This window comes from Schistocerca gregaria, chromosome 7, assembly GCF_023897955.1.
Source record: "Schistocerca gregaria isolate iqSchGreg1 chromosome 7, iqSchGreg1.2, whole genome shotgun sequence".
NCBI classification, from domain to species: domain Eukaryota; kingdom Metazoa; phylum Arthropoda; class Insecta; order Orthoptera; family Acrididae; genus Schistocerca; species Schistocerca gregaria.
The window spans coordinates 18,340,830-18,362,006 of NC_064926.1; the positions used below are offsets into that span (position 1 = coordinate 18,340,830).

Below are 21,177 nucleotides of genomic sequence, written 5' to 3' on the forward strand. Positions count from 1 at the left end.
ACTTTTCCTCATCCTTTCTGGATCTGTTTCCTGTGTAATCACCCATTAGACGAGTGAAAATAGTGCCTTTGAGGTGTACTTCATGGTAACAACAGAAACTGAGTACCATTGTTCTTATATGATTGCTTTTTTCAGATTGCAGAACTAAAGCAATGGACCACGAGCCAGCTTCGTGGATAAAAAAAGAGGAAATGGATGAAGTAAAACCAGAGTTACACTTCATAGTAAGTGGCTTACTTGTATTTCTTAACAGTGTTTCGTTAATTTCTGTGTGCAGTATGGTGCGTGAGTTTATAAAATTGATGTCATGCTGCTGGAAACACGAGTAATTGTGTTTACTAAACAACTGATGAACTTTCAATCCTAAATATGACATTTTGCACAGTGTATTGAACTAAGCCTGTTATTAAACCTCACATAGAATTCAGCAGGAGTTTCAATTTAATGTTAAGTAAACATGGAAAACTTTTTTTAATGCACAATTCAATTGTACTGATAACGTGGTTGCCATAAAGTGGGTATATTCTGCTCTGATATGCTTCTTTTAAAAGACAGCCTTAATGTGCAACTTAAGAATAACTATGGCCATAGTGAATCTTAGCAGTGCCATTAAATTTAGAAATGGTATGGCGCAGTTAATGAATTATTGCAGTCTATCGTGGTATGGAATAAGAAATGTAATTTATTGATGATGTTGAAGTGACATTTGCATGTCACTAATCAGAAGTAAATTTTGTAGTACTATTAACATTAGGTGTTAACCTTGAAAATGTGAACAAGGTGTAAGAAGAATGGTCAGCAGGGTCATGTCAAGTGGCCTAAGGGTACTCACTAGACCATCTCCAATTTCCATGAAATTTTTTTCAGGTTGTACATATAGACCTTAAATATATCACTGCCAAATTACAGTATGGTCGGGCCCCTAGCCACCTTTTCGCAAAGGCTCAATTTTTGACATTGTGAATATAGTAAATTCATCATAGTCTGCTATCAAAGTGGCTCATAAATCTTGTATCAAATTTTGACTGTACTTCATTGCCTTGTATCTACTGAAAGGATTAACTTTCTGAAGCTGGTACTTTAGTTACCTGCAGCCTGTCAGCATGTCATAATGCTCTGCAAGTGGCATCCAGATTGCTCAAACAATAACTGAGTTATCTGAGCTCGCTTTGTCTGATCAGAAAAACTTTTTACTTTAGAGACAAACCAGTTTAACATGCTTCAACAATCAGTCTGAACCACATTGTTGTGTAGTGAAAAGTGTTCAGAAGTTGTGTGCCTTCTTAAATTATGTAAAGTGTGTTGTCATTATTGGATTACCATTGTTTTTTAGTTAGTAAAAATTATTTCAAGGTAGAGGGTTTTCTATGTTGTTTAATTTTTTCTGATGTATTCTCGTGGAAGTTCCCATTACCTATGCAGGGTGTATACGACCCGGGAGATCCAGGAAAAACCCAAGAATTTTTTAGAATTCCAGGAATTTGTCATTGTTTTTGTTTTCAGTTAAATTTTTGTAATTTTTACTGGTAAGAATCGATACTCTAACAAAGGATATTACTGTATCCTGCTACTGCAGAGTAATACTGCAGCAATACTACATTAAGGAGAGAAAAAACGAAAATAAAACTTAAACTGCAAAGGAAATGCGCCCTATACAACAAAACGCAGTGCTCATACAAGCCAACAGCAAAATGAATACCACAACTTTAGGAATTTAAAACTCTGCAACGACAAAAGGCAGAGCTAAGCACTCTCTGTCGGCGAATTAAGGGAGCTATAAAGTTTCATTTAGTTGTACATTTGTTTGCTTGAGGCGCTGTTGACTAGGCGTCAGCGTCAGTTGATGCTAAGATGGCGACCACTCAACAGAAAGCTTTTTGTGTTATTGAGTACGGCAGAAGTGAATCGATGACAGTTGTTCAGCATGCATTTCGAACAAAGTATGGTGTTAAACCTCCTGATAGGTGTTGTATTAAACGTTGGTGTAAACAGTTTACAGAGAATGGGAGTTTGTGCAAAGGAAAAAGTTCTGGACGGCCGAGAACGAGTGATGAAAATGTAGCACGCATCCAGCAAACATTTGTTCGCAGCCCAGGAAAATCGACTTGCAGAGCTATCAGAGAGCTGCAAATTCCACAATCAACTGTATGGAGAGTCCTACGAAAAAGGTTAGTTATGAAACCTTATCGTCTGAAATTGGTTCAAGCGCTGTCTGCAGCTGATAAGATTAATAGAATCGATTTTTGTGATTTTATCCTTGCTCAAATGGAAACAGATGAATCTTTCGTTTCAAAGATTGTGTTTAGTGATGAAGCAACTTTCCACACTAACGGGAAAGTCAACCGTCACAATGTCTGTATATGGGGCACTGAGAATCCACGGGAAACAACTCAGTATGAACGTGACTCGCCTAAGGTGAACGTTTTCTGTGCCATTTCAGCCAATAAAGTTTTTGGTCCCTTTTTCTTCGAAGCTGCTGCTGTAACTGGACTATAGTATCTGGAGATGTTAGAGAATTGGCTGTTCCCTCAGCTCGAACAAGAAGCACAACAATTCATATTTCAGCAGGATGGAGTGCCACCACATTGGCACTTACCTGTCCGTAACTACCTGAACGTCAACTACCCGAGGCGATGGATCGGACGCCAGGCAGCCTGTGACAGAGCACTTCATCACTGGCCTCCAAGAAGCCCTGATCTTACCCCCTGCGATTTTTTCTTATGGGGGTATGTTAAGGATATGGTGTTTCGGCCACCTCTCCCAGCCACCATTGATGATTTGAAACGAGAAATAACAGCAGCTATCCAAACAGTTACGCCTGATACGCTACAGAGAGTGTGGAACGAGTTGGGGTATCGGGTTGATATTGCTCCAGTGTCTGGAGGGGGCCATATTGAACATCTCTGAACTTGTTTTTGAGTGAAAAAGAAATCTTTTTAAATACTCTTTGTAATGATGTAGAACAGAAGGTTATATTATGTTTCTTTCGTTAAATACACATTTTTAAAGTTGTGGTATTCTTTTTGAATCACCCTGTATTCGGGAATTAAAATAGTCCCCCATTCAGATCTCCGGGCAGGGGTAACTCAGGACGTCGTTATCTGGAGAAAGAAAACTGGCGTAATACAGAGTGAAACATGGAATATCAGATTGCTTAATGGGGCTGGTATGTTAGAAAATTGAAAAACGGAAATGGATAGGTTAAAGCTAGATATAGTGGGAATTAGATAAGTTTGATGGTATGAGGAACAAGACTTCTAGTCCGATGAACAGAGGAATATAAAAAAATCCAAAAATGGTTGAAATGGCTCTGAGCACTATGGGACTTTACATCTGTGGTCATAAGACCCCTAGAACTCAGAACTACTTAAACTTAACTAACCTAAGGACATAACACACATCCATGCCCGAGGCAGGATTAGAACCTACGACCGTAGCGGTCACGTGGTTCCAGACTGAAGTGCCTAGAACTGCACGGCGACACTGGCTGGCCAATACAATATCAAACCGGGGTAATGCATGAGTAGGTTTAAGAATGAATAAAAAATAGGAGCGCAGATGAGCTACTATGAACAGCTTAGTGAACACACTGTTGTAGCTGAGATAAACACGAAGCCCATGCCTACCACAGTAGAAGTAGTTTATATGACAACTAGCTCCCAAGACGAAGAAATTTAAAAATTGTATGATGGGATAGAAGAAATTAACCAGATGGTGAAGGAAGACGAAAATTTAATAGTCATGGAGGCAGGGGCAGGCGGTGAGTGGGGGGAGAGGCAGGGGCAGGCGGTGAGGCGGGCCAGAGTTCCCAAGCTGCCATATTCATGCGTGCGTAGCAGGCCCAGATCTGAGGGGGGGGGGGGGGGGCGGCAAATTCATATTCTTCAGGGAGGAATCCTTGTTTCACAAAGCACCCAGCATCCAGCACACGTTAGTCTATAGATTATTCATATGACAGAAAATGTATCCCTGTCAGTTTTTGAACATTTTTGAATACATACTAAGTTGATTTCTGAATGAATCGTAAGTTGATCTGTGAATGCATGCATAGTGTACATGATTGTCAGGGGAATCCGTGTCGCATGTAGAAACAAACGTTCCTACATACAAAAGGGGCCATACGAGCTGAGCGGAGTAAGTCCGTTGTCTGTGGGTTTGCAAATTACTAGTGAAATCCATAGATTCAAACTACTGGAATGGAACTAAACAAACATCAGGTAAGAAATATTACGTATAAAAATGACTCTGAGCACAATGGGACTTCATCTAAGGTCATCAGTCCCCTAGAACTTATAACTACTTAAACCTAACTAACCTAAGAACATCACACACGTCCATGCGAGGCAGGATTCGAACCTGCAGCTGCAGCGGTAGCGGGGTTCCAGACAAAGCGCCTAGAACCGCTCAGCCACTGCGGATGGCAATTACATATTACCTTCTTGGTGTATCCAAGAAAATGAGATTTTGACAAGGTTTTTGGCCAGATCGCTACAGTAGTAAGGGCCAGTTGTACAGTCCCCTGCTAGCAGCCGCTGTAAGTTCTGTTCTGGAAGTAGCATGGAAAACGCGTTGTACGAACGCGTAACAACGTCTAACCGCAGAATAATCGCAGGATAACTAAACCGGTGATTCGTCAGAGTTAGTGAAGTTAACCAGCGACTAAGCTTTGACATTGACAGGAATAGTTACAGAATTAAGAGATAACACATTATTAGAACGAGGAAGAAGAAACGGTGACATCACATAAATTATGGATGATTCAAAGTTCGTATAAAAATTTTGTACTACTACTTTTCAATCTCATTCTTGAGAACTGGAGCGTATGAATGAAATGTGAAACTGTTTCCCAAAGTAAAGCTTTTTGCTTGTAGTAGGTTTAATAGGCATTTGGTACTGGTACATTGTGAGCTGTATTCTGTTCTGTGCCAAAACAGACTCGCTTATTTGGTGTGTGTTACAGTTGTTGCAGTATTAGTAAGGCCTGTTTTGTTTTATCTAGCAGAGTGTGATAAAATAGATGTAATCAGATCAAGAAACCACACCAGTCTTGGGTGCTATTTGTATTAACAGCTTGTTCAGTATTAGACTACAACATTTTGATTTTTCCTGTAGCAAAACATTTGACAAACTTTGATGAGGTAACAGATTCTTTCACGGAAAGGAAAGCATGCCATGTAGAGCTGTAGCAAGATTAGAAAGAAAAAAATTCTAGGAGCTAAGGATTGAAGAAATGTGAATTGTCTTGCTTGTCTCATGTCTTTACTGGTTTTATGTATCCTATATTTAATTTTATGTCACACAAAGCAGCAAGTTGTTAGCTGCTAGGGAATAAAGAGTGCAACTTTTCTGAAGTTCATTTTTTTTAAGGAAAGAAAAAAAAGAGGGACAGGATGTCAAATTAAGACTGTAAGCATGAGAGAAGCCACAGGACATTTTAATTTCCACTGTCCTGAATATGGTTTTATGGCATCCATTGCAAAATATACACATTTAAATTCCACGGAGCGAAATACAGTGACGTGCGATAGAATGCTGAGTGAAGAAGTGTGGCGCTGCACTTTGGCACACTTATGACCAAATAACGTCTTACATTTCCTCGAACACACATGCTTTATGCATTAGACTCTTCAGAAAGATGCACGCTACAAAATGAATATATTTTTGAAAATTAGTTTTTTTCTAGTTTTTGACGTCCTGTCTCAAATGCTTGAGGGAGTGGCAGGGTATTGGCCCAGTTCGGAAGTATCGTAAATTCGGGGCTGATGCACAGAGCAGTTTGAGTTATAGTGGGCATGTGGGTAGTCTCCACGTGATCCATGTATACATTTAGTGATTTTGCTGTTTCCTCTTCGTTTACTGCTTTCACATTCAAATAAAAACAAAACAGATTGCTGTGGTGGGAGGCTATAGAGTGAATTAAAATACATACACACAATTACGGAAGGCTAAAATGTGTTGTTAGTTGCAGATTTTATTTTATTTCCACCTTTCTGACAGTCAAGTATTTATTGCCTTGCTGAACAATGAGGTTATTGTTGTTGATTTGCTGAAGAAATTTTCTTTTATTAATCTTTTCTGCTGAGGCAGACAATATATTTAAAACGAAGTGTTTAATTCTGCACACTGTTTGCTGCATCATTTCAAGTGCAAAGTTTTCAACTTGTAACACGTATGGCATTATGCGATAATAAAGAGCCAAACATGAGATAGCATAGTACTGGTATTATAAGAAAATGTACATTCCAAAAACTACATTGAAAAACTTAATATTAGGTCGTGGCCCACTTCACTGGAAATTTGGACATACGAATGTGCATGTTAAATGTGCACATTTTATTATCGGTCACAAAATTCCGATGCTCTTGGAGTATCCTCCAATGTCTTGTTTGTTGTATGACTTAATGTAAGATGTTTTAATGTCTTACACTTATGAACATACGGGCTTTCTACGCCATCGTAGCTGCGCAAGGCCGGTGGCACCTGTCATCTGGTACTCTCTGGCAACTGCACAAATGAACCTATTTCTAATAGCTTGTGTGAAGATACTTCAAATGGTGGTTTGAAAAGTGTTACTTTCAAAATAAATATCCTTCTACATAAGTTGAATGATGTGCGAGAATGTATGATGAATTTCTTAAATCACAGAGCATTTGAGTCTCATTTAAAAATCAACTGTTTGATGATGAGCCATTTAGATGAATTTCGAGCCCAGAAGACAAGACATTCACGTCGTTAGTAAAAATTTTGCCGACACATTTGTGTAATATACACTCCTGGAAATGGAAAAAACAACACATTGACATCGGTGTGTCAGACCCACCATACTTGCTCCGGACACTGCGAGAGGGCTGTACAAGCAATGATCACACGCACGGCACAGCGGACACACCAGGAACCGCGGTGTTGGCCGTCGAATGGTGCTAGCTGCGCAGCATTTGTGCACCGCCGCTGTCAGTGTCAGCCTGTTTGCCGTGGCATACGGAGCTCCATCGCAGTCTTTAACACTGGTAGCATGCCGCGACAGTGTGGACGTGAACCGTATGTGCAGTTGACGGACTTTGAGCAAGGGTGTGTAGTGGGCATGCGGGAGGCCGGGTGGACGTACCGCCGAATTGCTCGACACGTGGGGCATGAGGTCTCCACAGTACATCGATGTTGTCGCAAGTGGTCGGCAGAAGGTGCACGTGCCCGTCGACCTGGGACCGGACCGCAGCGATGCACGGATGCACGCCAAGACCGTAGGATCCTACGCAGTGTCGTAGGGGACCGCACCGCCACTTCCTAGCAAATTAGGGACACTGTTGCTCCTGGGGTATCGGCGAGGACCATTCGCAACCGTCTCCATGAAGCTGGGCTACGGTCCCGCACACCGTTAGGCCGTCTTCCGCTCACGCCCCAAGATGGTGCAGCCCGCCTCCAGTGGCGTTGCGACAAGCGTGAATGGAGGGACGAATGGAGACGTGTCGTCTTCCGCGATGAGTCGCTTCTGCGTTGGTGCCAATGATGGTCGTATGCGTGTTTGGCGCCGTGCAGGTGAGCGCCACAATCAGGACTGCATACGACCGAGGCACACAGGGCCAACACCCGGCATCATGGTGTGGGGAGCGATCCCCTACACTGGCCGTACACCTCTGGTGATCGTCGAGGGGACACTGAATAGTGCACGGTACATCCAAACTGTCATCGAACCCATTGTTCTACCATTCCTAGACCGGCAAGGGAACTTGCTGTTCCAACAGGACAATGCACGTCCGCATGTATCCCGTGCCACCCAACGTGCTCTAGAAGGTGTAAGTCAACTACCCTGGCCACCAAGATCTCTGGATCTGTCCCCCATTGAGCATGTTTGGGACTGGATGAAGCGTCGTCTCACGCGGTCTGCACGTCCAGCACGAACGCTGGTCCAACTGAGGCGCCAGGTGGAAATGGCATGGCAAGCCGTTCCACAGGACTACATCCAGCATCTCTACGATCATCTCCATGGGAGAATAGCAGCCTGCATTGCTGCGAAAGGTGGATATACACTGTACTAGTGCCGATATTGTGCATGCTCTGTTGCCTGTGTCCATGTGCCTGTGGTTCTGTCAGTGTGATCATGTGATGTATCTGACCCCAGGAATGTGTCAATAAAGTTTCCCCTTCCTGGGACAATGAATTCACGGTGTTCTTATTTCAATTTCCAGCAGTGTATATTACGTTGTAATTCGTGCATAAAAGACCAACATTATATGTGAAAGCTTGCTTCTCTTGCAGCATCTTAATCTTATAGACCAATATTACATGTGAAAGCTTTGCTTTTTGTGTAGCAACATGATGTATATTAATTTAAACCATTAGCTTTTTCTGTTTGTGCATTCGCGCTTCTTAACAGTGATGTTGCTATTGGCTGACTACATCATGTATCCTCAGTTCTGAATACCCGCTGTCATCGGCTGGGGAGGTCATGTGACATGAGCTATGACTGGCTTACAAAAACGCATTGCATCTTGATTTCAATGCTTCGGAAAGTAACATGCGGTGTTTGGTGGAATTCAAATTTATAATTTCGTTATATGAAAATATGCACTGTACATGTTGCTGCTCATCAAAGATCTTTCCACAACTTGTTATTTTCTCTGTGTTCCGTTTTCTAAAGCACCGGGAAATTCTACGACCGTATATAACCATTCAAAAGACTGATGATACACAGTTCTGAGAGAAAATATATTGTTAGTTAATAGGGAAAAAGTATGTTCGCACTCCCAGGAGGAAGTTTATTTTTAACGAGGAAAACTGGGAATTTTTTTTCTATGTCCTTGCCGGTCTATTACCCTGCTATGATTGCTTAATATTTTTCAGTTGGAAATATACACAAATTCTACTTTATCTAATATTGAAACAAACGGCAATTGGAAGCATAAATTTAATTGTAGTGTAATGGCTATCAATGAGGTTTCAGTACTGTGTGTCATTGGTCCTACATATAATTCTGCATGTCAGCTGAAAACATACACACATCGAGGCTTCATTCCAATCAAAGAATTTTCAATAGAGTAATAGGAATTCGTGACTTTCTACAGAGATATTGTTGTAATCGTTTTGGTGCAGAGAACCATTCTGTTAAAAAGGGTTTACGGATTGTCAATGTGGAAATGGCAAAACAATTGCAAGCTGTGACTAAGAGCAATGTCAAACCTGGTCGGAAGATCTATCCAACTTGCAGAAACAATTTTTAGCAAAGAAAGCAGAAAAATCACAGTGAGCTTCAAACCAGTCAGAAGATGAAGCATATCTAGAAGTATCAATCAATTCAATTCTAACTTCTTTTTGGGTCTCCCCTCTAAAATTTCAGAGAATATCCAAAAGGGATGTGAAAGGTAGCGCAAAACGAAAAATAAGCTAAGCTCAACAGGCAATTGCGAATAACATTGCTGCTGCTGGAGAATTAGCCCCAAAAGATCTTCAAAAGTACAAGCAAGACATGTCCTGATTGTGAAGATTATAAGCAACTGATTAAGGAATTGAAAGAGAAATTGCAATTGTCAAGGTAGCCTGATACTGACACTGATACCACAAAGCTGGGCTATAAATGAGATAATGCAAGAATTTGGTGTTTCAGAGAGGATGGTAAAAGCAGGTAGGAAGTTAACTCTGCCAAAGAACAAGTGTGGCAAGATGATTTCAGATGCCGTAAAAGAGAGAGTGGTGACATTTTTTCAGAATGAAGAATTTAGTCGAATTTGTCCAGATAAAGACTATGTATCAATTAGAATAGAAGGAAAGATAGTTTTGATGCAAAAATACCTTATTCTGAATAATTTGGAAGAAATATTTGTTGCATATCAACTTCAGCCTGAAATTAGATTTGCCAAATTTTGTGAATTGAGGCCAAAATCGTGCATTGCTGTGGGTGCTGCAGGAACCCACTAAGTTTCTGGTTGCACTTTACACCAAACTGTGAAACTGATGCTTGCAAGCACTCCAATTAAAGATTATTATAAGAGTCTGACTGCTAAAACAGTGTGTGATTTGGATTCCAGACTGCATGCTTCTTCCCCGTGAAATCTGTCTGGGAAAAGAACTACTTGAACAGTTTTTAGAATGTAGTTTTGAAGACTGTGATCCAGATAATATCATTGAGTTCAAACAGTGGGTGCACACTGATAGATACATTAGAAACAAAGCAGATGACCACTGAGGGTTTTATTAAAGATCTAATTTCAAAAATTGACAAACTTTCCACTCATTATGTTGCAAAGCACCAGAGCAAGCACCTAAAGTGCATCAAAGAAAACTGTAAGTCAACTGAAATGATCATATTAATGGACTTTGCTGAAAATTATTCCTTCATTGTCCAGGATGCAGTTCAAGGTTTTCACTGGAATAACAGCCAAGCAACTTTACATCCATTTGTTGTGTACGTCAAAAATAACTTGGACATCAGCAGCATCAGCTACTGTATAATAAGCGACAGCCTGAAACATAATGCAATTGCAGTAAATGCTTTTATTGTGAAATTAATAGAAGATCTAAAGTGTCTCCTTGGAAAAAGACACACATTTACTACTTCAGTTATGGGTCAGCAGTGCAGTATAAAAACTTAAAAAAAATTCTGAATCTCTGTCATTATCAGAATGACTTTGGAATTTCAGCTGAATGGAACTTTCCTGCTACAAGCCACGGAAAATCTCCATGTGATAGAATTGGAGGAACTGTAAAGTGTGTGGCAGCAAGAGCAAGCCTTCGAAGACCAACTGAGGACCAGATTTTGACACCAACTGACGTTGTTTAAATACTGTACAAAGAATATCAGAGAAATCCAATTCATTTTTGATTCAAAAGAACAAATTGGAACATTAAAAACTGAGCAGGAAGCAAGGTTAAAAAATGGCTGCACAGTATCAGGAACAAGAGACAATCGCCATTTTGAGCCATTGAATGAAAAGCAAGTTGGTATTAGAAGAGTGTTCAATGATACAAACCTTTTTGTGGCAAATGTTGACCAAAGCGTTTCATTCAGAAATATTTAAGCCTTACAACTTGACCAATACATTGCCTGTATATATGATGGAAAATGGTGGATTGGTAATGTGTCCGAAGTTTCAGAAGAAGAAAATGTTTATTTTAATGCACCCCCAATGGACCTGCACATCCATTCTATTGGCCAGCTAGACAGGATGCTTGTTGGATTCCAAACCAACACATTATTTCTATCATTCCAGCTCCATCAGCAACAAGAATGGGCTGACATTATAGCTTGTTAGAATCAACTGTAATTTCTATTAGTAACAAATTTCAGCAAATGAATTAATAAGAACTGAAATATTTGGCTTGGGAACCATAAAGGGTAAGACTGGTACATGTATTTTTTAATGTAATATAAATGTGAGTTTATTTGATACCACAAGATTTATGGAACACTTTGATAGCACACTATGATGAATTTACCATAGTTTGAACTTTTGTACTAAAACGAAGCTATTGTACCCAAAAATTTGAACAGGATTACAAAGTTTGAGCACAACAGGTCTCTTAAATCCTGAACAGTGACAAAACAAAGTTGATAATTTATCCATTTCAGTCGCAATGAAAAACATGAGCCTTTACAAAAAGGTGGCTGGTGGCCCCACCATACTATTTACGAATCTGTAATTTGGCAGTGCTTCATGTAAGGTCTATATGTACATCCTGTAAAAATTTCATAACATTGGAGATGGTCTAGTGGGGAAATTGTCTAAATTTAAGCCACTTGACATGGAATGACCCAATAGTTACGTTAAATTTCAGACAAATACCACATGAAAACATAAATTGCTACACGGCACGTGTCTGCAGAATGAATTTATATGTTGACAGTGAAGTTTTCATGAAGCAATGATATTACACATGAAATATTGACGGGTTTGTTCATAACCTCTCCCCCCCCCCCACCGCCTGCCCCTGCCTCTCACCCCTCTCCCCCCCCCCCACTGCCTGCCCCTGCCTCTCACCCCTCCCCCCCCCACTGCCTGCCCCTGCCTCTCACCCCTCCCCCCCCACTGCCTGCCCCTGCCTCTCCCCCCCCCCACTGCCTGCCCCTGCCCCTGCCTCTCCCCCCCCCACTGCCTGCCCCTGCCTCTCCCCCCCCCACTGCCTGCCCCTGCCTCTCCCCCCCACTGCCTGCCCCTGCCTCTCCCCCCCCACTGCCTGCCCCTGCCTCTCCCCCCCCACTGCCTGCCCCTGCCTCTCCGCCCCCCCACTGCCTGCCCCTGCCTCTCCCCCCCCCCACTGCCTGCCCCTGCCTCTCCCCCCCCACTGCCTGCCCCTGCCTCTCCCCCCCCCACTGCCTGCCCCTGCCTCTCCCCCCCCCACTGCCTGCCCCTGCCTCTCCCCCCCCACTGCCTGCCCCTGCCTCTCCCCCCCCACTGCCTGCCCCTGCCTCTACTGCCCCCCACTGCCTGCCCCTGCCTCTACCGCCCCCCACTGCCTGCCCCTGCCTCCCCCCCCCACTGCCTGCCCCTGCCTCTCCCCCCCCCACTGCCTGCCCCTGCCTCTCCCCCCCCACTGCCTGCCCCTGCCTCCCCCCCCCACTGCCTGCCCCTGCCTCTCCCCCCCCCCCCCACTGCCTGCCCCTGCCTCTCCCCCCCCCACTGCCTGCCCCTGCCTGTCCCCCCCCCACTGCCTGCCCCTGCCTCTCCCCCCCCCCCACTGCCTGCCCCTGCCTCTCCGCCCCCCACTGCCTGCCCCTGCCTCTCCGCCCCCCACTGCCTGCCCCTGCCTCTCCGCCCCCCACTGCCTGCCCCTGCCTCTCGCCCCCCACTGCCTGGCCCTGCCTCTCGCCCCCCACTGCCTGGCCCTGCCTCTCGCCCCCCACTGCCTGGCCCTGCCTCTCGCCCCCCACTGCCTGCCCCTGCCTCTCGCCCCCCACTGCCTGCCCCTGCCTCTCGCCCCCCACTGCCTGCCCCTGCCTCTCGCCCCCCACTGCCTGCCCCTGCCTCTCGCCCCCCACTGCCTGCCCCTGCCTCTCGCCCCCCACTGCCTGCCCCTGCCTCTCGCCCCCCACTGCCTGCCCCTGCCTCTCGCCCCCCACTGCCTGCCCCTGCCTCTCGCCCCCCACTGCCTGCCCCTGCCTCTCGCCCCCCACTGCCTGCCCCTGCCTCTCGCCCCCCACTGCCTGCCCCTGCCTCTCGCCCCCCACTGCCTGCCCCTGCCTCTCGCCCCCCACTGCCTGCCCCTGCCTCTCGCCCCCCCCACTGCCTGCCCCTGCCCCTCGCCCCCCCACTGCCTGCCCCTGCCTCTAGCCCCCCCACTGCCTGCCCCTGCCTCTAGCCCCCCCCACTGCCTGCCCCTGCCTCTCGCCCCCCCACTGCCTGCCCCTGCCTCTCGCCCCCCCACTGCCTGCCCCTGCCTCTCGCCCCCCCACTGCCTGCCCCTGCCTCTCGCCCCCCCCACTGCCTGCCCCTGCCTCTCGCCCCCCCCCACTGCCTGCCCCTGCCTCTCGCCCCCCCCCCACTGCCTGCCCCTGCCTCTCGCCCCCCCCCACTGCCTGCCCCTGCCTCTCGCCCCCCCCCCACTGCCTGCCCCTGCCTCTCGCCCCCCCCCCACTGCCTGCCCCTGCCTCTCGCCCCCCCCCCACTGCCTGCCCCTGCCTCTCGCCCCCCCCCCCCACTGCCTGCCCCTGCCTCTCGCCCCCCACTGCCTGCCCCTGCCTCTCGCCCCCCACTGCCTGCCCCTGCCTCTCGCCCCCCACTGCCTGCCCCTGCCTCTCGCCCCCCACTGCCTGCCCCTGCCTGGCCCTGCCTGTCGCCCCCCCACTGCCTGGCCCTGCCTGGCCCTGCCTGTCGCCCCCCCACTGCCTGGCCCTGCCTGTCGCCCCCCCACTGCCTGGCCCTGCCTGTCGCCCCCCCCCCCACCCCCTCTTGGCCTTGGCTTTGGCATTGATCCTTTTCCTCCTCTGTCCCCTTCCTGTTTGTTCTCGTACTATCGAATTCCACTCCTTTATGACTATTAAATTTTCGTCTTCCTTCACTATCTGATTAATTTCTTCTATCCCATTATTATTGGGTCATCAGTCTACCGACTGGTTTGATGCGGCCCACCACGAATTCCTCCCATGTGCTAACCTCTTCATCTCGGAGTAGCTCTTGCAACTTACATCCTCAGTTGCTTGACGTATTCCAATCTCCGTCTTCCTCTACAGTTTTTGCCTCTACAGCTCCCTCTAGTACCATGGAAGTCATTCCCTCATGTCTTAGTAGATGTCATATCATCCTGTCCCTTCTCCTTATCAGTGTTTTCCACATATTCCTTTCCTCTCCGATTCTGCGTAGAACCTCCTCATTCCTTACCTTATCAGTCCACCTAATTTTCAACATTCGTCTATTGCACTACATCTCAAATGCTTCGATTCTCTTCTGTTCCGGTTTTCCCACAGTCCATGTTTCACTACCATACAATGCTGTACTCCAGACGTACATCCTCAGAAATTTCTTCCTCAAATTAAGGCCGGTATTTGATATTAGTAGACTTCTCTTGGCCAGAAATGCCTTTTTTGCCATAGCGAGTCTGCTTTTGATGTCCTCCTTGTTCCGCCTGTCATTGGTTATTTTACTGCCTAGGTGGCAGAATTTCTTAACTTCATTGACTTCGTGACCATCAATCCTGATGTTAAGTTTCTCGCTGTTCTCATTTCTACTACTTCTCATTACCTTCGTCTTCCTCCTATTTACTCTCAAACCATACTGTGTGCTCATTAGACTGTTCATTCCGTTCAGCAGATCATTTAATTCTTCTTCACTTTCACTCAGGATAGCAATGTCATAAGCGAATCGTATCATTGATCTCCTTTCACCTTGTATTTTAATTACACTCCTGAACCTTTCTTTTATTTCCATCATTGCTTCCTCGATGCACAGATTGAAGAGTAGCCTTGTCTTACTCCCTTCTTAATACGAGCACTTCGTTCTTTATCGCCCACTCTTATTATTCCTTCTTGGTTGTTGTACATATTGTATATGACCCGTCTCTCCCTATAGCTTACCCCTACTTTTTTCAGAATCTCGAATAGCTTGCACCATTTTATATTGTCGAACGCTTTTTCCATATCGACATATCCTATGAACGTGTCTTGATTTTTCTTCAGCCTTGCTTCCATTATTAGCCGTAACGTCAGAATTGCCCCTCTCGTGCCTTTACTTTTCCTAAAGCCAAACTGGTCACCACCTAGTGCATTCTCAATTTTCTTTTCCATTCTTCTGTATATTATTCTTGAAAGCAGCTTCGATGGCTGAGCTGTTAAGCTGATTGTGCGATAATTCTCGCACTTGTCAGCTCTTGCCGTCTTCGGAATTGTGTGGATGATGCTTTTTCCGAAAGCCAAATGGTATGTCGCCAGACTCATATATTCTACACACCAACGTGAATAGTCGTCTTGTTGCCACTTCCCCTAATGATTTTAGAAATTCTAATGGAATCTTATCTCTCCCATCTGCCTTATTTGACCGTAAGTCCTCCAAAGCTCTTTTAAATTCCGATTCTAATACTGGATCCCCTATCTCTTCTAAATCGACTCCTGTTTCTTCTTCTATCACATCAGACAAATCTTCACCCTCATAGAGGCTTTAAATATATTCTTTCCACCTATTTGCTCTCTCCTCTGCATTTAACAGTGGTATATTCTTTCCACCTATCTGCTCTCTCCTCTGCATTTAACAGTGGAATTCCCGTTGCACTCTTAATGTTACCACCGTTACTTTTAAAGTCACCAAAGGTTGTTTTGACTTTCCTGTATGCTGAACCTGTCCTTCCGACAGTCCTATCTTTTTTGATGTCGTCACATTTTTGCTGCAACCATTTCGGCTTAGCTTCCCTGCACTTCCTATTTATTTCATTCCTCAGCGACTTGTATTTCTGTATTCCTGATTTTCCCTGAACATGTTTGTACTTCCTCCTTTCATCAATCAACTGAAGTATTTCTTCTGTTACCCATGGTTTCTTCACAGCTACCTTCTTTGTACCTGTTTTCCTTCCCAACTTCTGTTATAGCCCTTTTTAGAGGTGTCCATTCCTCTTCAACTGTGCTGCCTACTGCGCTATTCCTTATTGCTGTATCTATAGCATTAGAGAACTTCAAACGTATCTCGTCATTCCGTGGAACTTCCGTATCCCACTTCTTAGTGTATTGATTCTTCCTGACTAATGGCTTGAACTTCAGCCTACTCTTCATCACTACTATATTGTGATCTGTCTATATCTGCTCCTGGGTACGCCTTACAATCCAACATCTGATTTCGGAATCTCTGTCTGACCATGATGTATTCTAATTGAAATCTTCCCGTATCTCCCGCCGGCCTTTTCCAAGTATACCATCTCCTCTTGTGATTCTTGAACAGGGTTATCGCTATTACTAGCTGAGACTTATTACAGAACTCAATTAGTCTTTCTCCTCTTTCATTCCTTGTCCCAAGCCCATATTCTCCTGTAACCTTTTCTTCTACTCCTTCCCCTACAACTGCATTCCAGTCAGCCATGACTATTAGATTTTCGTCCCCGTTTACATACTGCATTACCCTTTCAATATCCTCATACACTTTCTCTATCTGTTCATCTTCAGCTTGCGACGTCGGCATGTATACCTGAACTATCGTTGTCGTCCTATTCATAACGAATCCTACACCTGTTATACCATTTTCTGCTGCTGTTGATATTACCCGATACTCATCTGACAAGAAATCCTTGTCTTCCTTCCACTTCTCTTCCCTGACCCCTACTATATCTAGATTGAGCCTTTGCATTTCCCTTTTCAGATTTTCTAGTTTCTCTACCACGTTCAAGCTTCTGACATTCCATGCCCCGACTCGTAGAACATTATCCTTTTGTTGATTATTCAATATTTTTCTCGTGGTAACCTCCCCCTTGGCAGTCCCCTCCCGGAGATCCGAATGGGGGACTATTCCGGAATCTTTTGCCAATGGAGAGATCATCATGAAACTTCAACTACAGGCCACTTGTCCTGCGGATACACGTTACGTGTATCATACATTTTTTAAATTTCTTCGTTTTGGGAGCTAGTTGTCATATAAACTACTTCTACTGTGGTAGGCATGGGCTTCGTGTTTATCTCAGCTACAACAGTGTGTTCACTAAGCTGTTCATAGTAGCTCCTATTTTTTATTCATTCTTAAACCTACTCATGCATTACCCCGGTTTGATATTGTATTGGCCAGCCAGTGTCGCCGTGCAGTTCTAGGCACTTCAGTCTGGAACCACGTGACCGCTACGGTCGTAGGTTCTAATCCTGCCTCGGGCATGGATGTGTGTTATGTCCTTAGGTTAGTTAAGTTTAAGTAGTTCTGAGTTCTAGGGGTCTTATGACCACAGATGTAAAGTCCCATAGTGCTCAGAGCCATTTCAACCATTTTTGGATTTTTTTATATTCCTCTGTTCATCGGACTAGAAGTCTTGTTCCTCATACCATCAAACTTATCTAATTCCCACTATATCTAGCTTTAACCTATCCATTTCCGTTTTTCAATTTTCTAACATACCAGCCCCATTAAGCAATCTGATATTCCATGTTTCACTCTGTATTACGCCAGTTTTCTTTCTCCAGATAATGACGCTCTGAGTTACCCATGCCCAGAGATCTGAATGGGGTACTCTTTTTAATTCCCGAATATTTTACCCATGAGGTGGCATCATCATTCAACCATGCAGTAAAGTTATATCCCCTCGGGAAATATTACGGCTATAGTTTCCCATTGCTAACAGCAGAGGAAGACTATTTTGGTTAATGTTAAAAGTCCAAATCAGTCGTTCATCCCAACTGTTGCCCCTGCAACTATTGACCTATTGAATAGATTGCTGCCCCTCTTCAGGGACCACACATTTGTCTGGCCCCTCAACAGATACCCTCAGATGGGGCTGCACTTACAGAACAGCTATCTATATCACTGAGTCATGCTAGGCTCGCTACCAGTGGCAAGGTCCACCCTTCATGACGATGATTTTCCCACTGGCAGTGGCATTCTCATCAAAATAATGCACTATTTCACAAGGCCATGAGTGTGATGGAATGGTTTGAGGTACAAAGTGGTGAGTTCCAATTGATGTGATGGCGAACCTGGTCAAACAAATCTGGGATGTAATTTAAAATGTCGGAGATCATCCCCCCCTTTTAGAATTTATGGGAATGAGGTGACTTGAGTGTGCAGATATGATGCCAACTTGCTCCAGTGATCTACCAAGGCCTCATTGCTTCCATGCCACAATGTCTCCCTGCTGTTATCTGTGCCAGAGGTGGACATACCAGACTTTAGATGAGTGATGATAATGTTGGGGCTGATCAGACTATGGCAGTTACCATTATTGAAAGAAGATTGTTTTATTGTGGTGATGGTGATAATGATAGTGGCACATTAAGTTTGGCCAAACAGCACATGTTGCCCACAAGCGCTGCATGGCTCACCCTCCAGTCCAGCTTCAAGACACCGACTGCCCTTGAGATGCACTGCTGTTGCTCTGTCCATTTTGGCTCCACCATGTCCACTGGTGCCATGAACTCTTGAGCTGTGACAAGTGACATTTGCCAGGCACATGGGGCTGGAATTCAAAGAGGGATCCCACAAAATCAAAGTCCCCCTTCCCCACTATTGAGGAGCCCTCTACATATGACTCTCCTTGACACGGGTAATGTCCATGCATAACACTTTGTGTGCATAAATTCAGAAGTAGGAGGTTTGTCAGACTCACCACCCTGACAGTCCCACAGGGTCCCAAGAACTGAGGAGCTAGTTTGCTAGCGAACCCTAACTCCCCTTTTTGAACAATGAGGGTTTCGAGCTAACACTCTGTCCCCAGCCTTTGCAATGAACTATCTAGCCCCTGATTGCAGCAGATGGCTAGCCTGTGATGGGCAATTTGAGTATTATGCCTAGCCTGGCTCCAGTTGTGCTGTGTTACTGCTAGGGTGGCTTGTTCTGAAAGCAAACCATTGATTGACCACAGGTTGACAAGAGGAGAAGTGACTGGATGTGCTAGCATAAGGGATACTGGAGCAGCTTCCAGGGGCTTGGGTTGTTTAGTTTTAAATACAAAATTGAGCCATGGTACTGACATGTCCCACTTCGTCTGAGCCTTGTTATGAAAGATAAGAACAGCCTTCAACTTGTAGTTCACCTGGTTAGCAAAGTATGATGGTAATAAGGATTTGTGGTCACATCCTTAATTCCATTGTCAAAGCAGAACCTCATGAATAGCTGCTAAACAAAAGCTAATAAGCATTCTGGGTGGCCTGTAAACAGAAAGAATTCATTACAAATGGTGGATAACTACCAGGATGCTCACTCCTCTGCTTGGAATGAGTCAAAAAGTGAGAAAAGTCATCCATGATAACTAATAGGTGTCTAATACCCACAAATACGAGAAAGTGGACCTGTATAATCAATATAAAATTTATGCATCAGGCATTTCTGATGGGTAGACTCCAAAAGCCCTTCAGGTAGTTCGGGTTGGGCTTAGCTCGTTTACGGCTCTCACATCTCCCACCAACCTCTGGACATCATTATACAGGGAGGACCAGGTGATGTGTTGTCTTATCTTGACAACAGTATTATAAATGCTCAAATGACTGCCTAAGAGGGTGTTAAGGAAATAATGAGCCAAAACCTAACTAAGAGATTGTCAGTCTTTAAAAAAATTCTTGGTGTTTAAAATAAAATCTGAATTTCTCAAGGGCAAACAGAACCACCAAGGTTTCCCATTCATACATATAAGATTTCGTCTGCTCAGGCTAAAGTTTCCAAGGTCCATAGGCTATAGGTCATCAACCCACACCACCTCCCCTCCCCTCCCATTCTGTTCCTGCAGGAGGACAGCTTCCATTTTCTACCCTAGAAGAATTAGGTGCCCATTTGCAAGAACAGGAGCTCAAAATTGAGTATGGCTAATACTAGTGGGTTACAAAGCGCCACTTTAATGGTTTCAGAAGATTCTGGATGACTTTCATCCCATTTGAAATTTCTTAAATCATTAAGGCGGATAGTAATTTAGTCAAATTGGGCACACACTTTCGAAAAAAAATTGTCATGCCTATGAACTGTGCCACACCGTACTTATTTCTAGGAGCTGGAAATTTTCGCAAATCACCAGAATACTTCTGGACAATTCTAATGCAATCAGTGGAACTAAGATGCCCCAAGAATGAAACCTATGTGCCAGTGTCATTTTAGACGGTTTCACAGTTAAGTCCCACCTACCTCTGGTAAACCAGGACTGCCTCAAGATGTTGCAGGTGTTCAGATAAAACAGTAAATAACCATGCCGCCAAGGTGATTATAGACACACTTGAATGTGAAATCACCCATAGCATAATCTAGAAGGCAAGACATAATGGCAACTCCTATTGACATACCAAAGGGCACCCTGTTAAAATCGTAGAGGGTCCAGTCTGTACAGAAGGCAGTAATTTGCTTGGAATCCTCTGTTAACATGATCTAATAATATGAGAGATTGAGATACAGGACAGTAAAATACTGAGCCCGACTGAACCAAGTAAAAGAAATATGCAGTTTGGGAAGCGGCACAGATTCCAAAACAACGTTCAATAACCCACAACGGGATGAAACACCCCACTGCTGCTCATAGATACTGAAAATATGGGAGGAGGATAGGCTGAGATTGAGGGCCTGATGACCTCATCGAACAACATATTATTAATCAAAGCACATATACATTTCGTCTTCGATGGAGAAAGCCTCTAAAGATCCTGCCTCTCTGGAATGTCATTTCCAAGGCAAATTGTGTACAGGAAATTGGTGATGTCAAATCTGTTAGTTAACTACCTGCAGTAAACAGTCAAGAACTTCCAGTACCAGCTTTACCTCTACTGGACCAAGGTGACTGAGCTCAAATGGCAATCATTGTGGTAACACACTATGAACTCTTGTGGCAACCTGACAGGAGCACAACTGGAATTTTTCAACTGGGTTAAATTTAAAATGAACAATCCTGCCTTGACAAACTAATGCAAACCCACTACCACTTACAAAACACACACCAAAATTAAGTTTACTGAAACCTTTTTAATTACTATCCATTTCATAGGCCAAGAAAATTTTCCAGTACTCAGTTTTACCAATCAGAGGCAACATCTGCCCAGTGAGAGCTTGAAATTGTGAGGATGGATGCAAATTAGGCAGTTCACAGGTATTGTGGAACTCC

The 21,177-nt window shown here is 44.5% G+C and overlaps 1 protein-coding gene across 6 annotated transcripts in view; it reads left to right on the plus strand.

Moving 5' to 3' along the window:
* The window catches only part of LOC126281615 (zinc finger protein 93-like), a 147,520-nt gene that overhangs the window by 15,999 nt on the left and 110,344 nt on the right, over nucleotides 1-21,177 (plus strand). For all 6 annotated transcript variants that reach the window (XM_049980730.1, XM_049980727.1, XM_049980734.1 and 3 more), the window contains exon 2: nucleotides 136-224. In XM_049980730.1, the coding sequence (XP_049836687.1) occupies nucleotides 153-224 (72 nt within the window). In that variant the 5' untranslated portion in view covers nucleotides 136-152. The remainder of the gene's footprint in view (nucleotides 1-135; nucleotides 225-21,177) is intronic.